The 23,762-nt window shown below is 45.9% G+C and overlaps 1 protein-coding gene across 1 annotated transcript; it reads left to right on the top strand.

Moving 5' to 3' along the window:
• Positions 1-2,915: 2,915 nt before the first annotated feature.
• On the top strand, positions 2,916-23,652 carry klb (klotho beta). The gene is given in 7 exon segments (XM_033027143.1): positions 2,916-3,748; positions 13,140-13,644; positions 16,716-16,840; positions 16,842-16,985; positions 18,339-19,049; positions 19,051-19,528; positions 21,915-23,652. Coding segments are annotated over 7 exon segments (3,027 nt in total). The 5' UTR covers positions 2,916-3,004; the 3' UTR covers positions 22,235-23,652.
• Positions 23,653-23,762: the final 110 nt, after the last annotated feature.

A 23,762-nucleotide genomic window follows, 5' to 3' on the forward strand; every position in this document is an offset into this window, starting at 1 on the left:
TCAGCGTCATTGAAGTGACACTGTGGTTTCCTCATACTTCAGAGAAACTTGTGCAGTGATGTCCTGGAGCTGGGATGATTGTCCTCCAACCAGGGCCGGCCTTAGGAGGTGCGGGGCCCAATTGGGAATAATGTTGGTTCCCAGCCAAGGTCTGTAGAATCATAGAAATATAAATAAAGTCTATTATAGACTTTATATCTCTATGGTAGAATGGAAAGTACTCAAAATGTGCGCTTAAAAAGTGCATGCGACTTAATGGACCAAACAGATCTAAGCTACATTTTAGTATAAAATTGCATACATGTAAGCCTACAAGTAAGCTTACAAAATGTGTAGATCGCCTCTGAAAAGTACATAGTTGCAATACCACTTGTTTTAATGACTGAAATGAAAAAAAAAAGTGATTTAATTAACTAGATCCTGGAAAACCAATAACCATTGGCGAAAAACCAGTCCAGGCATTAAATTTGGGCTTCAGCCCCATCCTAGCCTTTGGGCTTCTACCCCATCCTAACTTAGTTGTGTGTGTTTGTGTGCTAGTTGTGTGTGCGTTAATTGTCTGCCCCTTAAGAATTTTGTAAGTTTCTATAAGATCCCCCCTCAATCGTCTAAATTCTAGCGTGTACAAGCCGCGTCTATCCAGTCTTTCTTCATATGGAAGTCCTGCAAAATGTATGACTCCAACCATTGAAGTATTTTCACTATGATGCCCATTGACAATTTAACTAGGGCACCTTGATGCCATACATTTTTTAATGCCACTTTGTTGTCAAGGATATTCACTCTCAGAATGTCTTCATTTAATTCTTACCTTCTTACACAATTCTTTACTTAACTCTGGCTTCTCTGTCCTTGCGAGGTTGTTGTTTTTAGCAGTATGTGCCAGGAGCATAGTAGCACCATTATTGGCAAGTTCCTGGTGCCTGTATGAGATGTGTCACCATTGATCTCCTTCGTAGTTAGTAGAGCAGCTGGGTCACAGCACCAGAGACGCGGGTTCGATCCTGACCTCTGGTCCTGTCTGCCTAGAGTTTCCACATTCTCCCCTGTTGGTTTCCTGCAGGGGTTCCGGTTTACATTCCATATATATTCTGGTTGGTAGGTTAATTGGCCGTAGATTGTGTGCAGGGAGTGGGTGAGAAAGTAGGATAACATGGAACTAATGTGAACGGTGATCAGTGGTCGTCGTTGGCTCGGTGGCCTGTGTCCATGCTGTATCTATCAATAACATCTCTCTCACAATTACCTTGTGCTTACTTCGATTCCCTTCTCCAATAGCATCCAATAGTTTTTTCAAGTCCTCGAGATTCTTTGCCCTTCCAACCAAAGATCATAGAGCGGAGCTTCCAACCACTTCTCTACTCCCATGGCTGCCCCTTCTTCTTCCCTCCAACCAATCCATATACACCCCCCTTCTCTGCCTTATGTTGCTCCACTCACCTTTTATTTCTCTCAATCGTAATTGTATCTCTCGAAGAATGTCTCTCAACTAGTTTCTGTCCTTCACGTCCTCTGTTCTCTTCCCTCTGGACCCTCTTTTGTCGGGAACATACAGCTTCTAAAATATACAACGGTATGATATATTTTAGAAATAAACTGTTTTGTTTGCTAGAATAACAACGGCAAATTCAAATACTCAGCAAATCAGGCTGCCTCGGTGGAGACAAAAACAGTTTATAGTTGCAAGTTAATAACTTTACCTTGCACTAAACGTTGTGCCATTATCATGTAACCACACACTGTAAATGGCTCGGTTGCAATCATGTTTTGTCTTTCTGCTGACTGGTTAGCACACAACAAACGCTTCTCACTGTACCTCGGTACAATAAACGAAACGAAATTTTGTTCTCCCTTTCAATTGGCGTCGGCGGTTAGAAGGCGTACATTATAGAGATGTGAGCAAATACAAGTGATATTTCAAGGTTCTTTCTGGCTGCATAAGTCAGCCTACACACGTTCCCTGAAGTTTCAGAGCTTCGGAATTCTGTTACAACCAGATCAATTAACTGCTTCAGGTCCCTCTAAAGACTGATCCCAATCTATATGTTCTGATGGCCATTGGGCTGAACTTCAAACTGTGTCTCAATCAAACCTACACTGGTTGGCTGGATATTTCCACCGTTTTGCTTTTGATCAATTCATAACTGTGCTTGTTTGCCTCTTCTGCCTTGGTGTGACTGACTCTTGAAGTATCTTCATAGGTTCTCCAGGTGTCCCCTGCGTCGCTGGTCCAACTTGTTCTACACAGCTTGTCAAATCTTAACAGAAGTCTCGAGTCAAGTGGCATCCTCGGGGTCAGAACTTGCCTCATCTTTCTTCCCGTATCTCCAGGCCCGCTCCTGTGCTGTACTCTTCCATGTGCTTGGGACAGGCAGGCATCACCAAAGGTACTATGATCTTTGGGCATCACTGTGCGGAATCCCACCCGCTTCTACAAACAGATACGTTTATTGCGAGAGGATAACGGCAGAGGCGATCATCAGTTAACCTCATTCTTCGGAGCCTGAAGTAAGAAAGCAACAACAACAAAATCCGATAATACACCAAAGCAGTTTCGGGAACTGGACAAAGAGAGAACATGCGATCTGATGTTGTTTGCGCAAATATATCGCATGATTCTCGCGTGTGTGGGGGAGAGGCTTCACAGATAGTGTACAATGCCTTACGTGGTACTGCACCCCGATCAATCAAGGACAGATAATTGTACTGAGGGAGAGGTAAATAAAAGATGCGTTGATAATAATTCATTATTCGTGCCTTGTGCTACTAATTTTCCAGTAAGGTTGCATCTTCGCAAATGATGAATTGTGACACGGACCTATCCGCTGTCTCGGCAACAATGATTAAACAGCCCATATCTGGAAGTCCAGGCAAAGCTAATAATTGACAGGGATCAGATATAACCACCAAGTTAAACTAGCGCTAGGCTCATTCTCGGAATAATGCTACTGGGGTTCGGTGATGTTTATAGCACTATGAACTGACCGGGATCTACCTGCACACGATGAACGAGTGTGGCTTAAGGAGGCTTCTCCTAACCCTACTCTTACTTGGAGGAAGCGCCACTGTCCAAGGCGAACCAGGGGCGGGGAAAGTCGTCTGGGAGAAATGGAACCACGACTATATGAAGAACAGCAAGCGTTTTCTGTACGATTCCTTTCCTGCAAACTTTCTATGGGGCGTGGGGAGCTCTGCGTTTCAGATTGAGGGAGGTTGGAAGAAGGATGGGAAAGGACCCTCTGTCTGGGATCTCTTCACTCACAACGAGTTTTCCAGATTCAACAACACCACCGCGGATATCTCCAGCAGCAGCTACACCTTCTTGGAGAAGGACTTGGAGGCCCTTGAATTCCTGGGTGTCTCCTCTTATCTTTTCTCCATCTCGTGGCCCCGCTTGTTTCCAAATGGAGAAGTAGAATCTGTCAACGTCAAGGGCCTCCAGTACTACAATACACTCATTGACTCCCTGATCCAGAGGAACATTACTCCCATTGTCACCCTCTACCACTGGGACCTGCCCTTCGCATTGCAAGAACAACACGGAGGCTGGACCAGCCAGGCTATGGTTGACATATTTAACCAATACGCCAAATTCTGCTTTCAGACATTTGGGGATCGTGTTAAATTCTGGATCACAATCCACAATCCTTTCCTGATCGCCTGGCATGGGTATAAAACAGGAAATTATCCCCCGGGACAGAGAAATAATCTTGCAGCTATGTATACTGTGGGGCACAACATGATTAAGGTAAACATTTAAACTGAAATTACTTCCATTGTTTTGGAGTCCTTAAATATCTATTCTCTCGGTGACTATTAAAGATATTTTGCTCCCAAATAAACCACCTGCTTTGTAAGTAAAGGAACGTCCAATCTGGAATCATAACTAAAGAGAATGGCAGGCACTCTCACATTTCACACTGAAAGATTAGTTTACCCTTGCGACTAGATTATATTTATGTGATTGTGTTGCATTTGATTTACTCACTGACCTCTGGCAGTTTTGTTCTCAGTCCCTGTCCAAATCTACCATGGCCTTCACTATTCTTCTATTTTGTGAAGCATACACGGATATTTTGGAGTTTAAATGTTCTATGTAAATGTAAGTGTAGTAGGGTTATAGCAGAAGGAAATCAACTAGATTGCTTTAGTGTGAAAACCATAGAGAGTGCAGAATTTTTACAGCCCATTAAGGATGTGCTTTTCAGCCGGAACAAAGATAGTCCAAAAATACAAATGGAAGATCTAGTCCTAATCCTAGTGAATGTAGCCGGGCAAGTGGCTGATTTCTCAGTGGAAGAGTACTTTGTAGATAGTGGTTTTTAGTTATGGAAAGGGATAAGGTTGATATGGAAATTAAGGTCCTGAATTGGGAGAAGGCTAATTTCAATATCACTGCACTGAGATATGGTGAAAAACTTTGTTTGGATGCTATCCAGTAAAATACTGTACATGGGTACAATCAAACCATTATACACATACAATAGGTGTTGCAAAGAGAAACATACCAGAGTGCAGAACATAGTGTTACAGCATTATAGCATTACTGTTACAAAGGGCAATTTTGTTTTTTACGTGTAGATTTGAAATGCATAGATTGTGAGATCGGGACTATGCTTTTATCTTATGAGAGGACTGTTTAATAGTCTGATAACAGTGGGGAAGAAGCTATTCCAGAATTTGATGATTTGTGCTTTCAAGCTTTGGTATCTACTGCCTAATGACCAGGATGTAATTGGTCATTGATTATGTTGGCTGCTTGCAACAGGTCCATGGCAGATGTCATCTCATAGCTGGAATACCAGGATATTCCACTCATACGCTCATCACTGGAATATCTGGATAACAAGGACAATTACGTTAAAATCATATTTAATGATTACAGAGGACAGCATGTCTCTTGCCAACTTCTGTAGATGCACTGTAGAGAGCATCCTATCAAGTGCATCACAGCTTGGTTTGACAACAGCTCTGCCCAAGACGGCAAGAAATTGCAGAGCAGCGGATGTAGTCCTGTGTGTCACACAAGATCTAGATTTTAAAATGGGGAGATGTTTGATAATTTTGTGGTCTTTAAGGAGGATATTTCACCAAGGCATAATGAAATGTATCCCAATCTGCCTGGCAAGCAAGGGAGGAGAGAGATTTTTAAATTGTTGTTGGTCAGAGGTGAGGAACTGGGTGAGCGAAGGAGAGCTATTGCAGTGCCTTTATTCAAGAAGGGCAGCAGAAATAACCTAAATAACTGCAGGCCTGGGAGTCTAAAGTCAGTGTAGGAAATGTTATAGGAGAAGATTTTGAGGGATAAGATTCATCTACACTTAGAAAGGCAGGGATTAATCAAATATAACATGGGAAGGATGCTGTCTGACCAATTTGATAGCATTTTTCAAATAAGTAACAAAGCATTCTGGTGAGGGCAATATGGTTAATGTAGTCTGCATGAACTTCATTAAGGCCCTTGACAAAATCCCATGGGATCCAGGGCAAGTTAGCAAATTGGATCCTAAATGAGCTTGGTGATAAAAGACAGAGGACCATGGTGAAGTAATTTATTTGTTTAAGATGCTGGAAAATCGTAGGTATACAAAAGTGCTGGAGAAACTCAGCGGGTGCAGCAGCATCTATGGAGCGAAGGAAATGGGCAAAGTTTCGGGCCGAAACCCTGCCTATTTCCTTCGCTCCATAGACGCTGAGTTTCTCCAGCATTTTTGTGTACCTATGGTAAAGTAATTGTTTTGTGACTGTAAATCCATTTCCAGTGGTGCACCACTGGGATCCGCACTATACATGAATGATTCCTGTGACAGCAGGTACAATAACTAAATTTGCAGAAGTTATGAAAATCAATGGTGCTGTTGATAGTGAGGAGGATGCTTTTAGTCTACAGGCTGATATTGTAAGAAGGGCAAAACAATGGCAGATGGCATTTAATCTTGAGAAATGTGAGGTGGTGCACTTTGGGAGGCCTAGGACACTAAAATGCTCCTCCCCAGGGAAACTCTTGCTGAATATCATTTGCAGCCTCTCCAGTGCAATCATTCCCTTCCTCTCATTTGATAATCAGAACTGTACGCAGTACTCCTGCGGTCATCTAACGAATGTTTTATAATAATGTACCAGCACCCTCCACTCATATATTCCATATCATGGCCAATATTACGTTTAAATTTTTCAACATTGTACCTCTATGCTGCCATTTTCAGACACACATTAAGGCTTTTCTGTTCCTCAATACTCCTTAGGTTCCTACCATTCATTGCATGTGTCCTACAGTTTTAGTTATGAGGAGAGACTGGGAAGGCTTGTTTCCTTGGAGCGGAGGAAGCTGAGGGGAGACCTGACAGAAGCAAAGGAGGGACATTGGCAGAGGGACATAGGATTAGGTATGGGGTAAGAGGTTTTTGAGAAAATCTGAGAAAGATTTTTTTCATCCAGGGAACGATTGTAATCTGGAATGCATTTCCGTGGGTGGTTGGTGGAGGCGGAGAATGTTATAACATTTAAAAAGAATCCAGATAAGAGCTTGAATAAGAGAAGGTCATGGAACAGGTTCTGGTAAATGAGATTGGTGTTGGTAAGGCTTTATGGGGTATAGGTAGGACTTGATAGTCACCATGGCGGGACATAGGGCCTGTTTCTGTGCTGTGTGGCTTTAAGATTCTTTGACTCTATAAATTAATTTGGAGTTTCCCATCTCAAAGATTGAGACTGAGAGCTGTGTTCCCCTCGCACAGTTTCTCAGCAATTTTTGAATCACTACACAAATGTCATTTGTTGTTCAATCAATATCCTGACTCCCCAATGTGCTTCAGGAATCAGATCATTGACGTTCTTATCAATCCATATTAGTGAGCTGCGGAAAAGAGGCTGAATGCTTATTTTCAGCCATTAACTGTGTTTGTTTTAAGATTTTCTTCTTACTATACCAGCAATTTTTTGTGCTGTCAGACATGTATGGATTCTAAATCCCATTTACTCAGTCTCATCCATAAATCCATTCGAAAAACTGATTGAAGTAATTTTGTATTAAATAGGACATATTTTATGCAATGTTAAAAGAAACACGCACAAGTCCAGTAGATCAGCATTTTATGAAGTAGTGCTTTATCTTCCCAACCTCTCCAATATTAAATCGGTTTTCCTCCATTAATCAAGATTGCTTTTCTTTAATTTTTAGTGTGCATTGAAAGTTTGTGTAAATGTTCTCTGGTTTGTATTATGTGGGTGAGGAGGGAAACTTTTTTTCAGTTTCTTACCTTGCCAGAGATGCGATTGTTTTCCGGGTCGCATCTCTGGTCGCTCTGCGGCCTACCGCCAATAGAGCTGGAGGCCTCCTCGGACTGACTTGAGCCCCACCGCGGGAAGTGGACTTAACCTCGGAGCCGATCCCTTGCCTGGGATCACTCCAACCTTCTGTAAATTGTCATTAGTGTGCAGGATAAAACTAGTGTATGAGTGATTGCTGGTCAGCGCAGACTCGGTGGGCTGCAGGGCCTTTTTCCACATTATATCTCTTAAAAAACAACATTGAAACAGGCACTTTGGCCCATCAAAGGTGGACACAAAATGCTGGAGTAACTCAGTGGGCAACATCTCTGGAGCTAAGGAATGGATGACATTTTGGGTCGAGTCTTCGGGTCTGAAGAAGGGTCTCGACTCGAAACGTCTCGAGATGCTGCTTGTCCCACGGAGTTACTCCAGCATTTTGTGTCCACCGTCTATTTAAACCAGCATCTGCAGTTCTTTCCTACACACGTTGGCCCATCGAGTCCACGCTGACCATCGGTCACGCAAACACCAGTTTATATTATCCCACTTTCGCATCCTACACATTAGAGGAGATTTACAGAATAACCTACAAACCTTTGGAATGTGGGAAGAAATCAGAGCACCCGGTGAAAACTCATGCGTCCACAGGGAGAACGTACAGACACAGCACAGGCAGAACCCATAGTCAGGATCGCACCCGCAGCTCTACCCTGCACCACTATGCCGCCTGTGTATACTGTAGTGGTCCCCACACACTAAAGAAAAGCTAATGTAACCCCACTATTTAGCTGAAGGTTTTTGGTGCAGTCCCACACAGGAGGTTGGTTAGCAAAGTTAGAATATATAGGGAGGTTGCACGGCAGTCGAGGGCACGACCTGTAACCTGTACTGTTGCCATGCAACGCCTTCTGGAGTACAAGCGGTGAACGTCAGGTAAGCACTTACTATGGATGCCAGTACAGCGGGCCCGTCTTCTGTCCCAGCATCCGGACTCCACGCTGACTGGTTCCACACTCGCGGACCCCGGCCCGTCTGGCCCCGCGGCCGGGGGGGGGGGGGATCGGGGGTGGGGGGGACGGAGGGTGGTCGGGGTGCCGGTGGGGGGGGTCGGGGTGCCGGTGGGGGGGTCAGGGTGCCGGTGGGGGGGGTCAGGGTGCCATGGGTGGGTCGGGGTGCCGATCGGGGTGCTGGTGGGGGGGTCGGGGTGCTGGTGGGGGGGTCGGGGTGCCGGTGGGGGGGGTCGGGGTGCCGGTGGGGGGGGTCAGGGTGCCATGGGTGGGTCGGGGTGCCGATCGGGGTGCTGGTGGGGGGGTCGGGGTGCTGGTGGGGGGGGTCGGGGTGCTGGTGGGGGGGTCGGGGTGCCGGTGGGGGGTTCGGGGTGCCGGTGGGGGGGTCGGGGTGCCGGTGGGGGGGGTCGGGGTGCTGGTGGGGGGGTCGGGGTGCTGGTGGGGGGGGTCGGGGTGCCGGTGGGGGGGGTCGGGGGTGCCGGTGGGGGGTCGGGGTGCCGGTGGGGGGTTCGGGGTGCCGGTGGGGGGGTCGGGTGCCGGTGGGGGGGGTCGGGGTGCTGGTGGGGGGGGTCGGGGTGCCGGTGGGGGGGTCGGGGGGCGGGTGGGGGGGTCGGGGTGCCGGTGGGGGGGTCGGGGTGCCGGTGGGGGGGTCGGGGTGCCAGTCGGGGGGTCGGGGTGCCGGTGGGGGGGTCGGGGTGCCATGGGGGGGTCGGGGTGCCGGTCGGGGTGCCGGTGGGGGGGTCGGGGTGCCGGTCGGGGTGCCGGTGTGGGGGTCGGGGTGCCGGTGGGGGGGTCGGGGTGCCGGTCGGGGTGCCGGTGTGGGGGTCGGGGTGCCGGTGGGGGGGTCGGGGTGCCGGTCGGGGTGCCGGTGGTGGGGGTCGGGGTGCTGGTGGGGGGGTCGGGGTGCCGGTGGGGGGGTCGGGGTGCCGGTCGGGGTGCCGGTGGGGGGGGTCGGGGTGCCGGTGGGGGGGTCGGGGTGCCGGTCGGGGTGCGGTGGGGGGGGTCGGGGTGCCGGTGGGGGGGTCGGGGTGCCGGTGGGGGGGGGTCGGGGTGCCAGTCGGGGGGTCGGGGTGCTGGTGGGGGGGGTCGGGGTGCCAGTCGGGGGGTCGGGGTGCCGGTGGGGGGGGTCGGGGTGCCGGTCGGGGTGCCGGTGGGGGGGTCGGGATGCCGGTCGGGGTGCCGGTGGGGGGGTCGGGATGCCGGTGGGGGGGTCGGGGTGCCGGTGGGGGGGGTCGGGGTGCCGGTCGGTGTGCCGGTGGGGGGGTCGGGATGCCGGTGGGGGGGTCGGGGTGCCGGTGGGGGGGTCGGGGTGCCGGTGGGGGTGCCGGTGGGGGGGTCGGGGTGCCGGTGAGGGGGTCGTGTGCCGGTGGGGGGGTCGGGGTGCCGGTCGGGGGGTCGGGGTGCCGGTCGGGGTGCCGGTGCTGGTGCAGCGCGGTCAGTGACACTGGGTGGGCGGAGGAACCAGATTGTCCCCAACTCTGCTGCAGCTGACGGGGTCGTTGCCGGGTTTTCATGTATTTTGTGTTTTATGACCGTCCGTTGGCAGATCAATTTCCCTCCTAGGATAAATAAAGCTTTATCGTGTATTATATTTATTATATTAGATTCGACCTCTGGGAAGAAAGGTTTGTCTTGTCTTACTTCAGTACTATATGCCCCTGACACTGTCTGATCTGAGGCCTCATGATTTACTAGTCCTTCCAAGGCCAGTCAATTTCCGAAGCACTTAATTGCTTTTCTAGGCAAGCTTGCTTGCTCGAGATAGAGCCTGTTCACCAACAACATTTTAGCTGAAAAGCCTGTTTTAATCCTTCCTGGACTCAGTGGATTAATTAAGACATTGATTTGTCAAAGGAAAATCGTATTTAACCAATTTGATACGATGTTTTTGAAGAGATCACAGGTACAATTGATACATAGTCAATCCCTTTGTGGCGATGTACATCACAAATGTGGTGTAGCAGGCTTATCAGGAAAGTTGAAGCATGTGGCATTAAAAGGACACTGAAAACATGGATACAAAACTAGCTAAGTACCAGGGAACAGAGGTTCCGGTGAAATGTTGCTGTTCAGACTGGAGGTAGGTGAATAGTGATACTGATATCCGCCCTTGACTAGTGTTAAAGCCATTGCTATTTTGATCTATAATAATGATTTAACCTTGGAGATGCAAGCCGCAGTTTCTTAATTTGTGAATGTTGCAAAAGTTGCCAGTATTGTGAAACACAGAGAGAAATTGCAACAGGATATAAACTGAGTGGTGGAATAGGCTGACACATGGCAGGTGACGATTAATGCAGAAAAATGTGTGGTGATGCATTTGGGTAGGAAGAATGAGAAGACATATAAAATTAAGGCTGCTGGTCTAAAACGAGTGCAGGAGCAGAGGTATGTCCCTGTCCCACTTAGGAAACCTGAACGGAAACCTGTGGAAACTTAGCGCCCCACCCAAGGTTTCCGTGCGGTTTCCGACGCTTTTTGTCAGTCTCCCTACCTGCTTCCACTACCTGCAACCTCCGGCAACCACCAGCAACCTCCGGGAACCGCACGGAAATCTTGGGTGGGGCGCAAAGTCTCCAGAGGTTTCCATTCAGGTTTCCTAAGTGGGACAGGGGCATTACCTGGCAGGTTGTGGGAGCACATGTCATTGAAAATCGCAAACGTAAGGAACTGTAAATACTGGAACCTTGAAGTGTGCCGACCAGAAGTGTCAACCTATCCATTCCCTCCACAGATGCTGTGTGATCCACTGAGTTACTCCAGCACTTTGTGTTTTGTTGAAAGTTGCAGGATAAGTTGAAAAATGATTGGTATGGCCTCATCAATAGAGGTATATGAGTATAAAAACAGAGAAGTCATAGAATAAGAGAGAGGCTGGATAGTGGTCCAGGAGAAATATTATTTCGCTCAGAGGCTGGTGAATCTTGGGAATTAACTGCACTGGAGAGCAATGGGATCAGTGTTATCTGACTAGCTTTTTCTTTCGTGTCCATCTTCATGTTTCAAATGTTGACATCACTGTCATTGTCCGACCTGAATTGTCCGGCGACAATCAGTGGGAGCCATTACTAGTTGCAATAGATGATGGTAGTCACAGAATTAGCTCAGGGTACTTCCAGTTTCCAGCCCCGCGCCATAGACGCTTCTGCTATGGGGCCAACTGGTTAGCTCAAAACAGAGTTTAATTTCTGAATGTTTAGGGTATTAGGGGATATGCGGATGGTGTTGGGAAATGGTGCTGAGTTGGAAGATCATCCACGATCACGTTGAATGGTGAAGCAGGCTGGAAGGACTGATGGCCTAATCTTGTAACTTGGTCATTATGGAAACGTATCAGTTTTGAGATTTGTTTAAGAAGGAACTGCAGATGCTGGAAAATCGAAGGTACACAAAAATGCTGGAGAACTCAGCGGGTGCAGCAGCATCTATGGAGCGAAGGAAATAGGCAATGTTTCGGGCTGAAACGTTGCCTATTTCCTTCGCTCCATAGATGCTGCTGCACCCACTGAGTTTCTCCAGCATTTTTGTGTACCTTCAGTTTTGAGATTGGCTGCTGGTGCAGAATGAATGAGTCCATTCCCTACAAGGCGCTTTCAATCAATGCAAAGTCTGTGGTTCGTCACGTTATATGGCAGCTAAATCCTGTGTATACATTCTGTACACTTGATACATTGTTCAACAAACTCGGGCAAGGAAGTGGCCACCTTTTTGGCCCAAAAGCCCATAAATAAATATTTTCCAACATAATGGTGAAACCAAGCATTGAACTATTATTGAGTATCCCCAGATCCCTTCTTACCATAGTGGAATGGGACATACCAGAGAAACCCCATTGTTTCTGGAGGAACAGAATAGAGCAATATACGTTTAAAAAAAACACCTTAATTCTCAACAATAGACAGCTCCTAAAATTAAAATGAGCAATCAATAAGGAAATAGGAAAAAACATAAATGAAACAAGAGAATGTGTTTGAAGAAGAGTGTAGCAGGCTTCCCACTTTATACAATGTTTCTGGTTAGGTGCAGAGCAAGGTTAGGTGCGAACTGCTTGCCCTCTGGAACTCACACTTATTAAAGGAATATTTTGGACTGTTTGGTACTGATCTACAGCTGGGAAGCTAATTCCAAATTAAATCTTCCAATCCTCTTCATAGAAAGATTCAGACAGCAAGTAAGACCTAGTGTACAGCCTGAGAACATTTTATGTATATTTTTTTTTCTCTCATTTCCTCCTTGTTCTCTCCATGTTTGACCACAATCTATAGGTGCTTGAGTATCTGTACTCTGCCTTCAGTCACATAATCCAGAAAACATGCTTGGATTTTGAAGGGAAAGTATTCAGGGAGGTAACGTCATCTATTAGCAAAGCTCTCTGAAGTTACATTTTAAATACAACCTGCATTTATGTACTGTATTAACATATAAAAGGAATGATCCTGGAATTCAATCTGCCATGAAGAGTAGTGTTTAAGGAGACCACTGGGAATGAAGGACATTATTCCTGGAATTTCGATTGCCTGTCAGACAACCCTCTCTATTTTCCTTCAAGGAAGATATTTACACTATGGCATGTATTTGTGGAGAAAATAATAAATTTAGAAACTGGTGGGATAAAGCCCGGCAAGTGATAGGTGGATACAGGTGAAGATGTTTTCATTGTCAGATGGGTGGACAAAGGCTAGAGATGAAAAGGAGACAAAAGGGGGTCAAATAAAGAAAAAAGAGAAGTGAAAAGGTAAAGCAGGGCTGGAAGGGAACAAGAGGAGGGGGTGGTGGTTGCGTTGGGGAGGGGGTGTGTGGAATTCAGATGAGGTTTTGAATCTACTAATATTTCAGTGTTCCATTGTTTTCTTCTTGCAGGCACATGCAAAAGTCTGGCACACATATGATAAACAATTTCGCAAGTCTCAGAAAGGTTTTGTGTCCATCGTGTTGGGATCCCATTGGATTAAACCAAAGAATGAGAACTACAACTACAAGAATTTCCAGAGATCCATGGACATGATGCTGGGCTGGTTTGCCAAACCAATCTTTGTAGATGGTGACTACCCAGAGAGCTTGAAAACACAAACCAATCCTTCTCTGCCTATGTTCACTGATAAAGAAAAGTACTTCATCAATGGAACTGCAGACTTCTTTGCATTCTCGTTTGGGCCATATAACTTCCGATTATTGGAAGATACTCTCAAACTTAAAGATCATCTATCGCTGCACCTTGGACAAGTCTTGAACTGGATTAAGATGGAATACAATAACCCAAGGATCTTCATCGCGGAGAATGGATGGTTTTCTGATAATGTTGTAAAAACAGAAGACACAATTGCTATTTATCTCATGAAGAAATTCATAAATGAGTTGTTAAAAGGTAAGTGCATTCAAATTGTCGTAACAGAAACTCAACAGACCACTGTGTTATAGTCATTTCTGTTCTGATAAATGATTGAGGCTGGATTATGCATATTAGGTTAAAGGTGTGACTATTTTATTGCATTAACAGGATTGAAATGGGACTGATTTACCAACAACTTTTACCCCTCATGCACATTCAAGTAATATTCCTGAATCAATGAGCAGAATTGAAGATTAGTGTTTTCCAATTGAATTAGTTGTTGCACAGTTCTTCCACTTCTGGCATGGGTTTGAAACTTATTCAGACTGATGGAATCCTCTTGTCTCTTCACTGCATTTGTGCCCTGTGAACTCAATTGGGGCTGCCACAACCCAATTGGCCCTGTGAAACTGTACCTTATTTTGCAAAACTAAAGGATTTTTCACAGGGAGCCCCACACAAGCAACCTCTTTGGAAAATTCAATGGATGGGAATTATTTTCCGACACTGGCAATGAAGGCGCTTAAATTCAGGCAATGGTGTTGCAGTATAACAGGTGCCAATGACTGCAGCCCTCAACCAAGCTGGATTAGTGATGTGGGTCGCTGAAGAGTGATTAGCAAAGGTGGCACTGCATAGCCCCAGGACCCGAGGAATCAACTTATACTCAGTCATTAGTGCAGTAAAGTGACTCTGAGCTACAAGGTCAGCCATAATCTTAATGAATGGTGGGACGGGCACGAGAGGTAAAGCACTGCTCCTATTTCTTATGCTCTTGTGTCTCTCTGCCGACGCAAGTGTTGTAGAGCAGACCTTAAAAATTTCCATCATTAAGATTGATTAATAAAATTGCATCATTAAGATTCACCTGGAGTCCGGTTGGAAAGGAGCTTGTTGAGACAATGTATATCATGGGAATTCCTCACCATTGCCCCATGTACCTCCAATATCATAGACCAAGTTTAGGGACGAAGGTTGTTTGGTCATTCCCAGACAATTGCCTAGACTGCAAATTATGTTATATGGTTCCAGTTTGCTTTCCCTAAAACTGTTCTGGATGCCCAGAAATATGTTAGATGCACCCGCCCCTACATAAATTCAGCCAAATATTATTTTTCTCTTCATTCTTCTGGTACCTCCCCTTTCATTGTCATCAGTTTGCTTTTATATTCTTTGCTTCATTTTCTCTTTCAGTTTCCCCTTTTCTGCTACTTCTATTGAATCTCTCACTTACGATACACCCACAACTCCTTTGTTACTTTTTTACAGTACTCACTCTGCATTCTATCATCATCCATTCTAATCTCACTCTGTCACCCTATCCCCATTCCCTTGCTACCATGACTCCATCTTCATGAATCAGTCTCTGAAAGGGCTCTGATCTGAAATGTAACGTAGCCATTCCCTCGACAGATGCTGCCTGTCTGACCCGCTGGCTTCTTCCAACACTTTGTGTTTTGCTCACGGTTCCAGCATCTGCAGTTCCTTGTGTCTCCATCACTACATCTTCCCTCAGTATCTACTCCTCAGTATCTACCATTCTTTCATCATCAACATTAACTCTTCATTATCGTTCGTACCACATTCAGTGCTCATGGAGTAACATTTTTTTTGCATCAGCGGGCCCAAAAGTAGACTGGGCGACCGTTTCGCTGAACACTTGCGCTCATCCACCAAGATTTGCCGGATCTCCCAGTTGCTAACTCCTCTTCCGATTCCCATATTGACCTTTCTGACCCTGGCCTCCTCCACAGTCAGCGAGGAAGCTACATGAAAACTTAAGTAACAGTACTTAATATTCCACTTGGGTAGCTTACAACCCAACGGTATGAACACCGATTTCTCCGTTTTTAGGTAAATAACCCACAACACCCCCTCCTTTTTTCCCTCTCTTCCCAGTGCCCCACCCTGATGCACACCAATTTCTCCCAATATCTCTTCACTCTTTCCACTCCCTCCCGTACCCCTCCACCTATAACCCTTCCTCTAGCTTCACATTTTGTGCATCTTCTCTCCTTATCTCACAGCCTTTTGTATTTTTCTCGCTGAGTTACTCCAGCACATGGTGTCATGTTTGTATCTGCGGCTCCTTGTGTCTAATTGTATCTTTCTTGCTTGCTATCACCAACTTCTCCTGCACTATCACTACTTTCCTTCTCACTCACTACCTCGCCTTCTTTATCACCTTCTCACCCTTTCACGAGCATCCACTCTCACTACCATCCAAGCTGCCGTTTCACCGTTTACTCACTCCCCTCCTCTCGCCATTACCCAGTCGTGTTTCACAAGCAGCCAGTCCTCGCTTAGTTACTCACTTACTTCCCTCTCATTCAACCACTCATTCTCACTATCACCCTCTTCTTTATGACCCTGCACTAATCCCTTCTCACTTTCAGCCACCTCTTTCACTCTCACCCATTCCTTCTCATTGTTACCTCCTCACACCTCTCAAAGTCACCCTGCTCTTACCATCACTCACTCCCTCCCTCATTATCACTCACTTCCTCTCCCACACACGTTGCTTCTCTCGCTATCACTCCCTCTCTCACGCTCCAGGGACTAACTTTTACAGTACCACTCTACTGGGTTTTTTTTTATTGCAGTTTTTGTTTCCCTTTTTCCTTCCGCCCACAATATTTAATATGTAAAAGAATATGTGACTGTTCCATTCTGTTTGTAGTTTGTTTGGTTGTTTGGTTGTTTGGTTTTTTTGCTCAAAGTCCGCGAGCATTGCCACTTTTCATTTCACTGCACATCTCGTATGTGTATGTGACGAATAAACTTGACTTGACTTGACTTGATCACTCACTCCCTTGCTCATTGTCAGCTGCATTGCCCCTTTCATTATCACCCACACTGCCTCCCTCACTCACCCACTGTCTGGCACTCGCAAAGAATCAAGTTCTTTATCTCAACAAGGGGAAAAATAATATAATTTAGAAACAAATGTGAAAAATTATCCCATTGTGCCAGATGGAGAACTTGTCCAGAGTTACCACTCGGTTAAAATGAAAATAATGAAATAGTAATAAAGAAGTTTTGTAAACAAGCTATATTAATCTCCCAGTTCCCTTTGATCATTGATGAAACATTTTTATTGCGGGTAGTTATCCGCTTTGACGGAGTCAACGTGTTTGGATACACCGCCTGGTCTCTACTCGATGGCTTTGAGTGGCAATTCGGCTACACCATCGCACGAGGGTTATTTTATGTGGATTTCAGCAGCAAAAAACAAATCCAGGATTGCAAAATCTTCCGCCCGGTTCTACAAACAGATCATCGAACAAAATGGATTTCCGATGACCGAGGACAGCCGCCGTGTGAATGGACAGTTTCCGTGTGACTTCTCCTGGGGAGTTGCAGAGTCGGCGCTGCCGGTAAGAACCGCTCTGCCTTGTATTAGAGCAGAGATGCTGTCTGATACGCTGAGTTACATTTGTGTTTATCTTCGTCCCTTTCACAAAGCAGGTGACCCTCATCGAACCTTTTCCCGCGGAAAGTTTGAGATTAGCATGGAAGTTGAAAATGCACCAATAAATATTTCCCCAGGGTAAAGGATTCTAAAACCGGAGGGCATAGACTTAAGAAGAGAGGGGAGGGATTTAAGAGGGACCTCAGGGGCATCTTTTTTTTCACTCAGAGTTAAGTCTGTATCGGAAATGAGCTGCCAGTAAAAACTATAGAAGCGGTTACAATTACGACTTCAAAAGACATTTGGACAGATATATGGAAAGGAAGTATTTAGGGAGGTATGGGCCAAATGCAGGCAAATAATAATAATAATAATAATAATAATAATAATATATCTTTTATTGTCATTGCACGTCAGTGCAACGAGATTTAGTGTGCAGCTCCACTGATGTCCAGGAAAGGTAAATAAATACAATACATAAATAAACAAGCTGAATTGATTGACGTGACCATCTGAGGGAGACTGTCCAAAGGGGGTGGGTGGGGGGGCACTCATTAGGGCCGGTTCAGAGCCGCTATAGCTCTTGGGATGAAACTGTTCCTGAGTCTGGAGGTTCGGGCGTAGAAGGCCTTGTAACGTCTGCCGGAGGGAAGTAGTTGAAACAGACCGTGGCAGGGGTGTGATGAGTCCTTATGGATGCTGAGGGCCTTCCTGAGGCACCGCGTGTGGTAGATGCCCTCCAAGGCTGGTAGCTCTGTCCCGATGATCCTCTGCGCTCTGTTGACGACGCGCTGAAGAGCTCTCCTCTCCGCCTCCGTGCAGCTGAGATACCACACAGAGATGCCATACGTTAGTATGCTCTCTGTGGTGCAGCGGTAGAACGTTGTCAGCAGCTGTTGGGGCAGACCAGTCTTTTTTAATGTCCTCAGGAAGAACAGTCGTTGCTGTGCCTTCTTGACCAGCGCGGTGGTGTTTGTGGACCATGTGAGGTCTTCTGAAATGTGAGTGCCCAGAAACTTAAACTAGTGAAATGTGAGTGCCCAGAAACTAGTCCAGAATGCAAACTTGGTCGGCCTGGACTGGGTGGGCCGAAGGGCCTGTTTCCGTGATGTACAGCTCTGTGACTCTATGTAGAAACAACGAACTGCAGATGCTGGTTTATATCAAAGATAGACACAAAATGCTGGTGTAACTCAGCGGGTCAGGCAGCATCTCTGGAAAAAAACGATGGTCTACCTTTCGGGTCGGGGGAGGGGGGCCTTCTTCAGACTCTATGTTCCGGCTTCTTGTTTACTGTATTTCTTTTTTGTTGTTGCAGGTAAACAAAGCAATCTTTTCCCCCGAGTTTGTTGATCACAGCCTTTACATTTGGAACTGCAGTGGAGATCAGAAACTTTACAAAGTCATGGGCGTGACCAAGTGGCCCCGTCCAGCTCAATGCACTGATTTCAGCAACTTCAAACAACACGTGGCGCTGGTGAAAAAGATGAATGTGACTCAGTTCAGTTTCGCCTTCAAGTGGTCCCAGATATTACCCCGCGGGGACCGCTCCAATATCAACAGAAGCATTCTGAGTTACTACCGCTGCATCATCAGCGAGCTGTTAAAGCTGAACATTGCTTCCGCAGTCACTTTGTATCATCCAACACACCGTGATGTTGACGTGCCCAAACCGCTGCTGAGACAGGGAGGGTGGCTCAATAAGCAGACGGCCGTGGCTTTCCAAGATTACGCGAAATTGTGTTTCCAGGAATTTGGAGATTTGGTTAAATTGTGGCTCACAATGCATGAACCGAACATGAACGTCGAGGGAAGCCTGGAGCCGTACAGGGCAGCACACAACATGATTATCGCCCATGCCCTGGCGTGGCATACATACAACAGAGACTTCAGGGACAGGTACCATGGGCTGGTCTCACTCACTCTGCGCGCTGACTGGGTGGAGCCAGCAAACCCCTTCCTCGAATCCCACCAGAAAGCTGCCCAGAGACTTCTGCAGTTCCACATAGCCTGGTTTGCAGATCCCATTTTTTAAAACTGGCGACTATCCACACACTATGAGAGATTACATCCTCATGAAAAATAGAAAAAATCTCACGCGTTCATTTTTGCTCCATTTCAGTGGGGAGGAGAAAGAGATGATCAGGGGGAGTGCAGACTTTTTTGCACTGAGTCATTTCACCACAAGGCTCATTTACCCACTTGTGCACAAACCTAACACTGGCAGTAGGTATGAAATGGATCACGACGGGAGCTTACTGAGAGACGTGACTTTGCTGACAATCCCATCTCCCTCCCATCTTTTCTTCCCTTTCCCCTCCCGCCGCCACTATCGCTCGGAGATGGCAGTCACGCCGTCAGGGATACGAAGGGTTCTGAAATGGATCAAATTGCAATATGGAAATGTGGACATTTACATCACGGCAAATGGAGTTTGGGACAGTCCCGCCATCAGCGACGAGCTTCGAATATATTACCATAAACATTATATTAATGAGGTGTTGAAAGGTGAGTCCTAATACTGTACTTGGGGAAATAAAGGCAATGAAGGCTAATGACAAAGACGTGCAGGTTTGTAGGTTAATTGCCTTGTGTAAATCCTCCCTAGTGTGTAGGATAGAACTAGTGTATGGGGGATTGCTGGTCGGCGCGGACTCGGTGGGCCGAAGGCCTTGTTTCTACGCTGTTTCTCTAAACTAAACATCAGATTTAAGGTCCACTGTTAGCTGCGAATGCCAACTCACATTAACAAATTTAAACCAATTGGAGATTTTAAAAGAACAATAAATAAAGTGGGTAAAGAGCGTTTTCTATGTGGTTTGGCTGGTACAGGCATTTGCTGAAGTACCAGGCACATCTAGTGGACCCGTCAACTCAGAACTACAGCGAACTGGCTTCAACCCTGAACTTCGGGTGCAGTCGCTGGGGAAGAAACACATTCTCTCTCTTAATGTGCTTTCCTCCCATATCCAGTACACACGCGGCTTGATGGGTTAATTGCCCTGTATTGTTTGTAGGTGAGCTGTAGAACCTGGTAGGGAGCATACAATTGGAGTTGGTATAATTTTAGTCTAGTTTAGTTTAGAAATACAGCGCGGAGACAGGCTATTCGGCCCACCGGATCCACGCCGACCAGCGACCCCCGCATATTAACACCATCCTACACACATTAGGGACAATGTTTACATTTACCAAGCCAACTAACCTACAAACCTGTATGGCTTTGGAGTGTGGGAGAAACCGAAGATCTCGGAGAAAACTCACGTAGGTCACATGGAGAGTACAAACTCCGTACAGACAGCTCCCGTAGCCGGGATCGAACCCGGGTCTCTGACGCTGTAAGCGCTGTGAGGCAGCAACTCTACCGCTGCGCCACTCTGCTTAATGGTGGGCTTGGACCAGATGGGTCGATGGAGTTCATTTTATTCATCAGTTCATTTTATAACTCTAGGATGGATATGGCAACTGATTTCTGCTTCTATTCGCTTCTGTGACACTTAGAAAAAGGGGGTACAGAGTTCCCACTGGCGATGTTGGTCGATGATTCCTGCTATAAGAGGAAAGGGACAGGTTCGGGAGAAGAATGAACATCTAGGATAGATTGTAGTGCGCTGGTGGGGTTTGTATTTCACCCTATCACCAGGGCTATTCCACGACAAAATGTATCATTATAAAAACACAACCCTGTCCTCCCCTCAGCGGCACAGTGGCGCAGCTGGTTGTGTGGAGTTTGCTCGTTCTCCCTGTGACTGCGTGGGCTTCCCCCTGGTGCTCCGGTTCTCTCCCACGTAGATTAATTGGCCTCTGTAAATTGCTCCAAGTGTGCGTGGAGCGGAAGCCAAAGTAGGATAACATACAACTAGTGTGCACGGGTGATTTGGACTCGCTGGGCCGAATGGCCTGTTTCACTGCCATATCTTCGACACTGCACATATATACGTAGCAATAAGAGTTTGGAGTGTGCCCGCCTTTCCAACCTGAGCACGGCGAGTGTGAATAGTTCCAACACTAGTGCAGGCAGCTGACGAGTGGAGGAAAAGGGCCAAGCTTGGTTTGCTCCTCAAGGTAACTACAGAGACCGCGCCTTTCCTTACCTATTTGGTCACCTCATTCCATCGATGACTTCAGAGAATGTAATATGAGGCAGGGCTTGTGGTGCGGTGGGGGAATTTTATGAAATATTAAAATAATTCGATGGACAATTCAAGCCTCGCTGTTGCGAACTCTGTTCAGTCTGGTTACAACCGGGCAGTCAGAGAAGCTTAGTCATACAAGGAACGGCAGTAGCTGGTTTACAAAAAAGACACAAAGTGCTGGAGTAACTCAGCGGGTCAGGCGACATCTCTGGAGAAAATGGATAGGTGACCTTTGGTATCGGGACCCTTTTTCAGTCTGAATAAGTTGATGGGACATTTCAGTCTGAAGAAGGGTCCTGACCCGAAAGGATAAGGGAGAAATCTTTTAGGACCGAGATGAGAAAAACATTTTTCACACAGAGAGTGGTGAATCTCTGGAATTCTCTGCCACAGAAGGTAGTTGAGGCCAGTTCATTGGCTATATTTAAGAGGGAGTTAGATGTGGCCCTTGCGGCTAAAGGGATCAGGGGGTATGCAGAGAAGGCAGGTACAGGATACTGAGTTGGATGATCAGCCATGATCATATTGAATGGCGGTGCAGGCTCGAAGGGCCGAATGGCCTACTCCTGCACCAATTTTCTATGTCACCCATCCATGTTCTCCATAGATGCTACCCAATGAGTTACTCCAGCACTTTGTGTCTTCTTTTTGTTCAGAGAAGCATGACCGAGCAGTCACCGTGCGCTCGAGAACCACATGGTTTTGAAATATGGGGTTTTGATTTATTCTAGAAAGTAAATGTTCGCTTTTGTCCACAGCGCATCTACTGGACCAAGTTAACGTCAAAGGATACTTTGCCTTGACATTAAAGGATAAACATACAAATAAACAGCCCTCGAGATTTCTCAATGCTTCTGAGCCAAAGTCTTCATTAGAATTTTACAACAAACTCATCATTGCCAATGGGTTTCCTTTGGGAACAACCAGTAAACATTGCCCTCGCGAGAAAGACATTCCGGTCCAATGTCCCGTGTGTGTGTTTATAAGAGAGAAACAAATATTTATATTTTTAGGATCATGTCTCCTACTGATCGCTGTGCTGTTTGCTGCGATTATTATCATACGCAGAAGAAAATAAAACAGTTGGGTCTTTAGCCTACAACTTCACGAAGACATCCCTAACAAGTCGGTTTTCCAGTTCCGATTGTGTGAACAGTTTTGCTGGATCCATACTATTTATTATTGAATCTCCATCGCAAGAGTCGGGGAAAGATAATATTGTAACCTCGGCAGAAAGAAAAGACAACGGATAAAAGACGAGGTACATGTACCAGCCGTGTGCAACGCCAACGCTTCTGATTTCTGAATTTCGTTTGTTGGGCCGATGCAAATCATAATTTAGGGGAGCATTGGAAGGTTAAACTAAGTATTTTATCAAGATACGTATCAGAATTGTATTTTTTTTGTAAACATCCACATCCAGCAATCAACTGCACCAAGTATGTGCAGTACATAAATGATGAACGGAGCTTTGCGTGGGGTTTACAGGTAGTAGCCAAGGGGAAACTTAGATATGGAGATTTAGAACATCTAACCATACAATGTAATCCACTCTGTGCCCAATGTGAATTTACTGGTCAATAAATACTTAACCGAAGGTATAGACACAAAAAGCTGGAGTAACTCAGCGGGTCAGGCAATATCTCTGGAGAAAATGAATAGTCGACGTTTCGGGTCGAGACCCTTCTTCAGACCGAGATGTCTTAAGTATTTTATCTTTACGGGTTGGCTAAGGCTATCCCGGCACAGATGTCCACAATTCGATGATTATACACAGGGTTACTATAATGCGTCGATCATTAAGGTCCTACATCAAAAACAGTCAGCTAAAAAGCGGTGAAGATTGCGTTGAGGTATTACCACTAGCATCCACCGATGGAAAGTAATAAACAGCTTACGGTAAAGTTGTGGTTTGATGCCGTCCATGGTGCTCACTGAAGTATCCCCGAATACGTTTAAAAATGATCGAATCCTAGGCATAATGATTTAAAATTCCCAATATTGGAGCCCCAAATAAAAATTTGTGCAAAGATTTTGCGTTTTACGCGAGACGAAGGAGAAATCTGAGTCAGCCAATATTTAAACAGTAATTGGACATTATTAAACAGCGTTAAATCATACAACAATCGGTCCACCAGTAGCCGAGCAGAGGACATCCGATTTATTCAGCCGAGTAATCGAAACATCCAAAATTTTAATCAGAAACTGTGAGATTCACTTCCGATGTTCAGATGTCATTTAATTTCACTAACCTCATTTGGCTGAATTGTTAGTCGTGTTTTATGGGCCGTGAAGTGGAGATGTCAGTGAAATAAAATCGCTTAAACCATTGCTCGTTGGGAATGAAGTGAAAAAGAAACCGTGTGTGTATCAATTCAGTTTCATACATCTTCACAGAAGTAGGTTCTATCTGGAAAATGTAATTTTGAAACTTGCAGAGTATGACCGACGTATTCCTTTATATGAAATAAAATAAATTATTTTAATCAAAACGAGTAAAATGTACATCACAATATATTTATTGATCCATCGACTTATTTTTCAGCTCACCATTCAGACAATTGTTCCAATCGCAAATCACGGCTGCATTCGTCCCCCTGTCTATG

The sequence above is a fragment of the Amblyraja radiata genome, chromosome 1 (genome assembly GCF_010909765.2).
Source record: "Amblyraja radiata isolate CabotCenter1 chromosome 1, sAmbRad1.1.pri, whole genome shotgun sequence".
In the NCBI taxonomy this organism is placed as follows: domain Eukaryota; kingdom Metazoa; phylum Chordata; class Chondrichthyes; order Rajiformes; family Rajidae; genus Amblyraja; species Amblyraja radiata.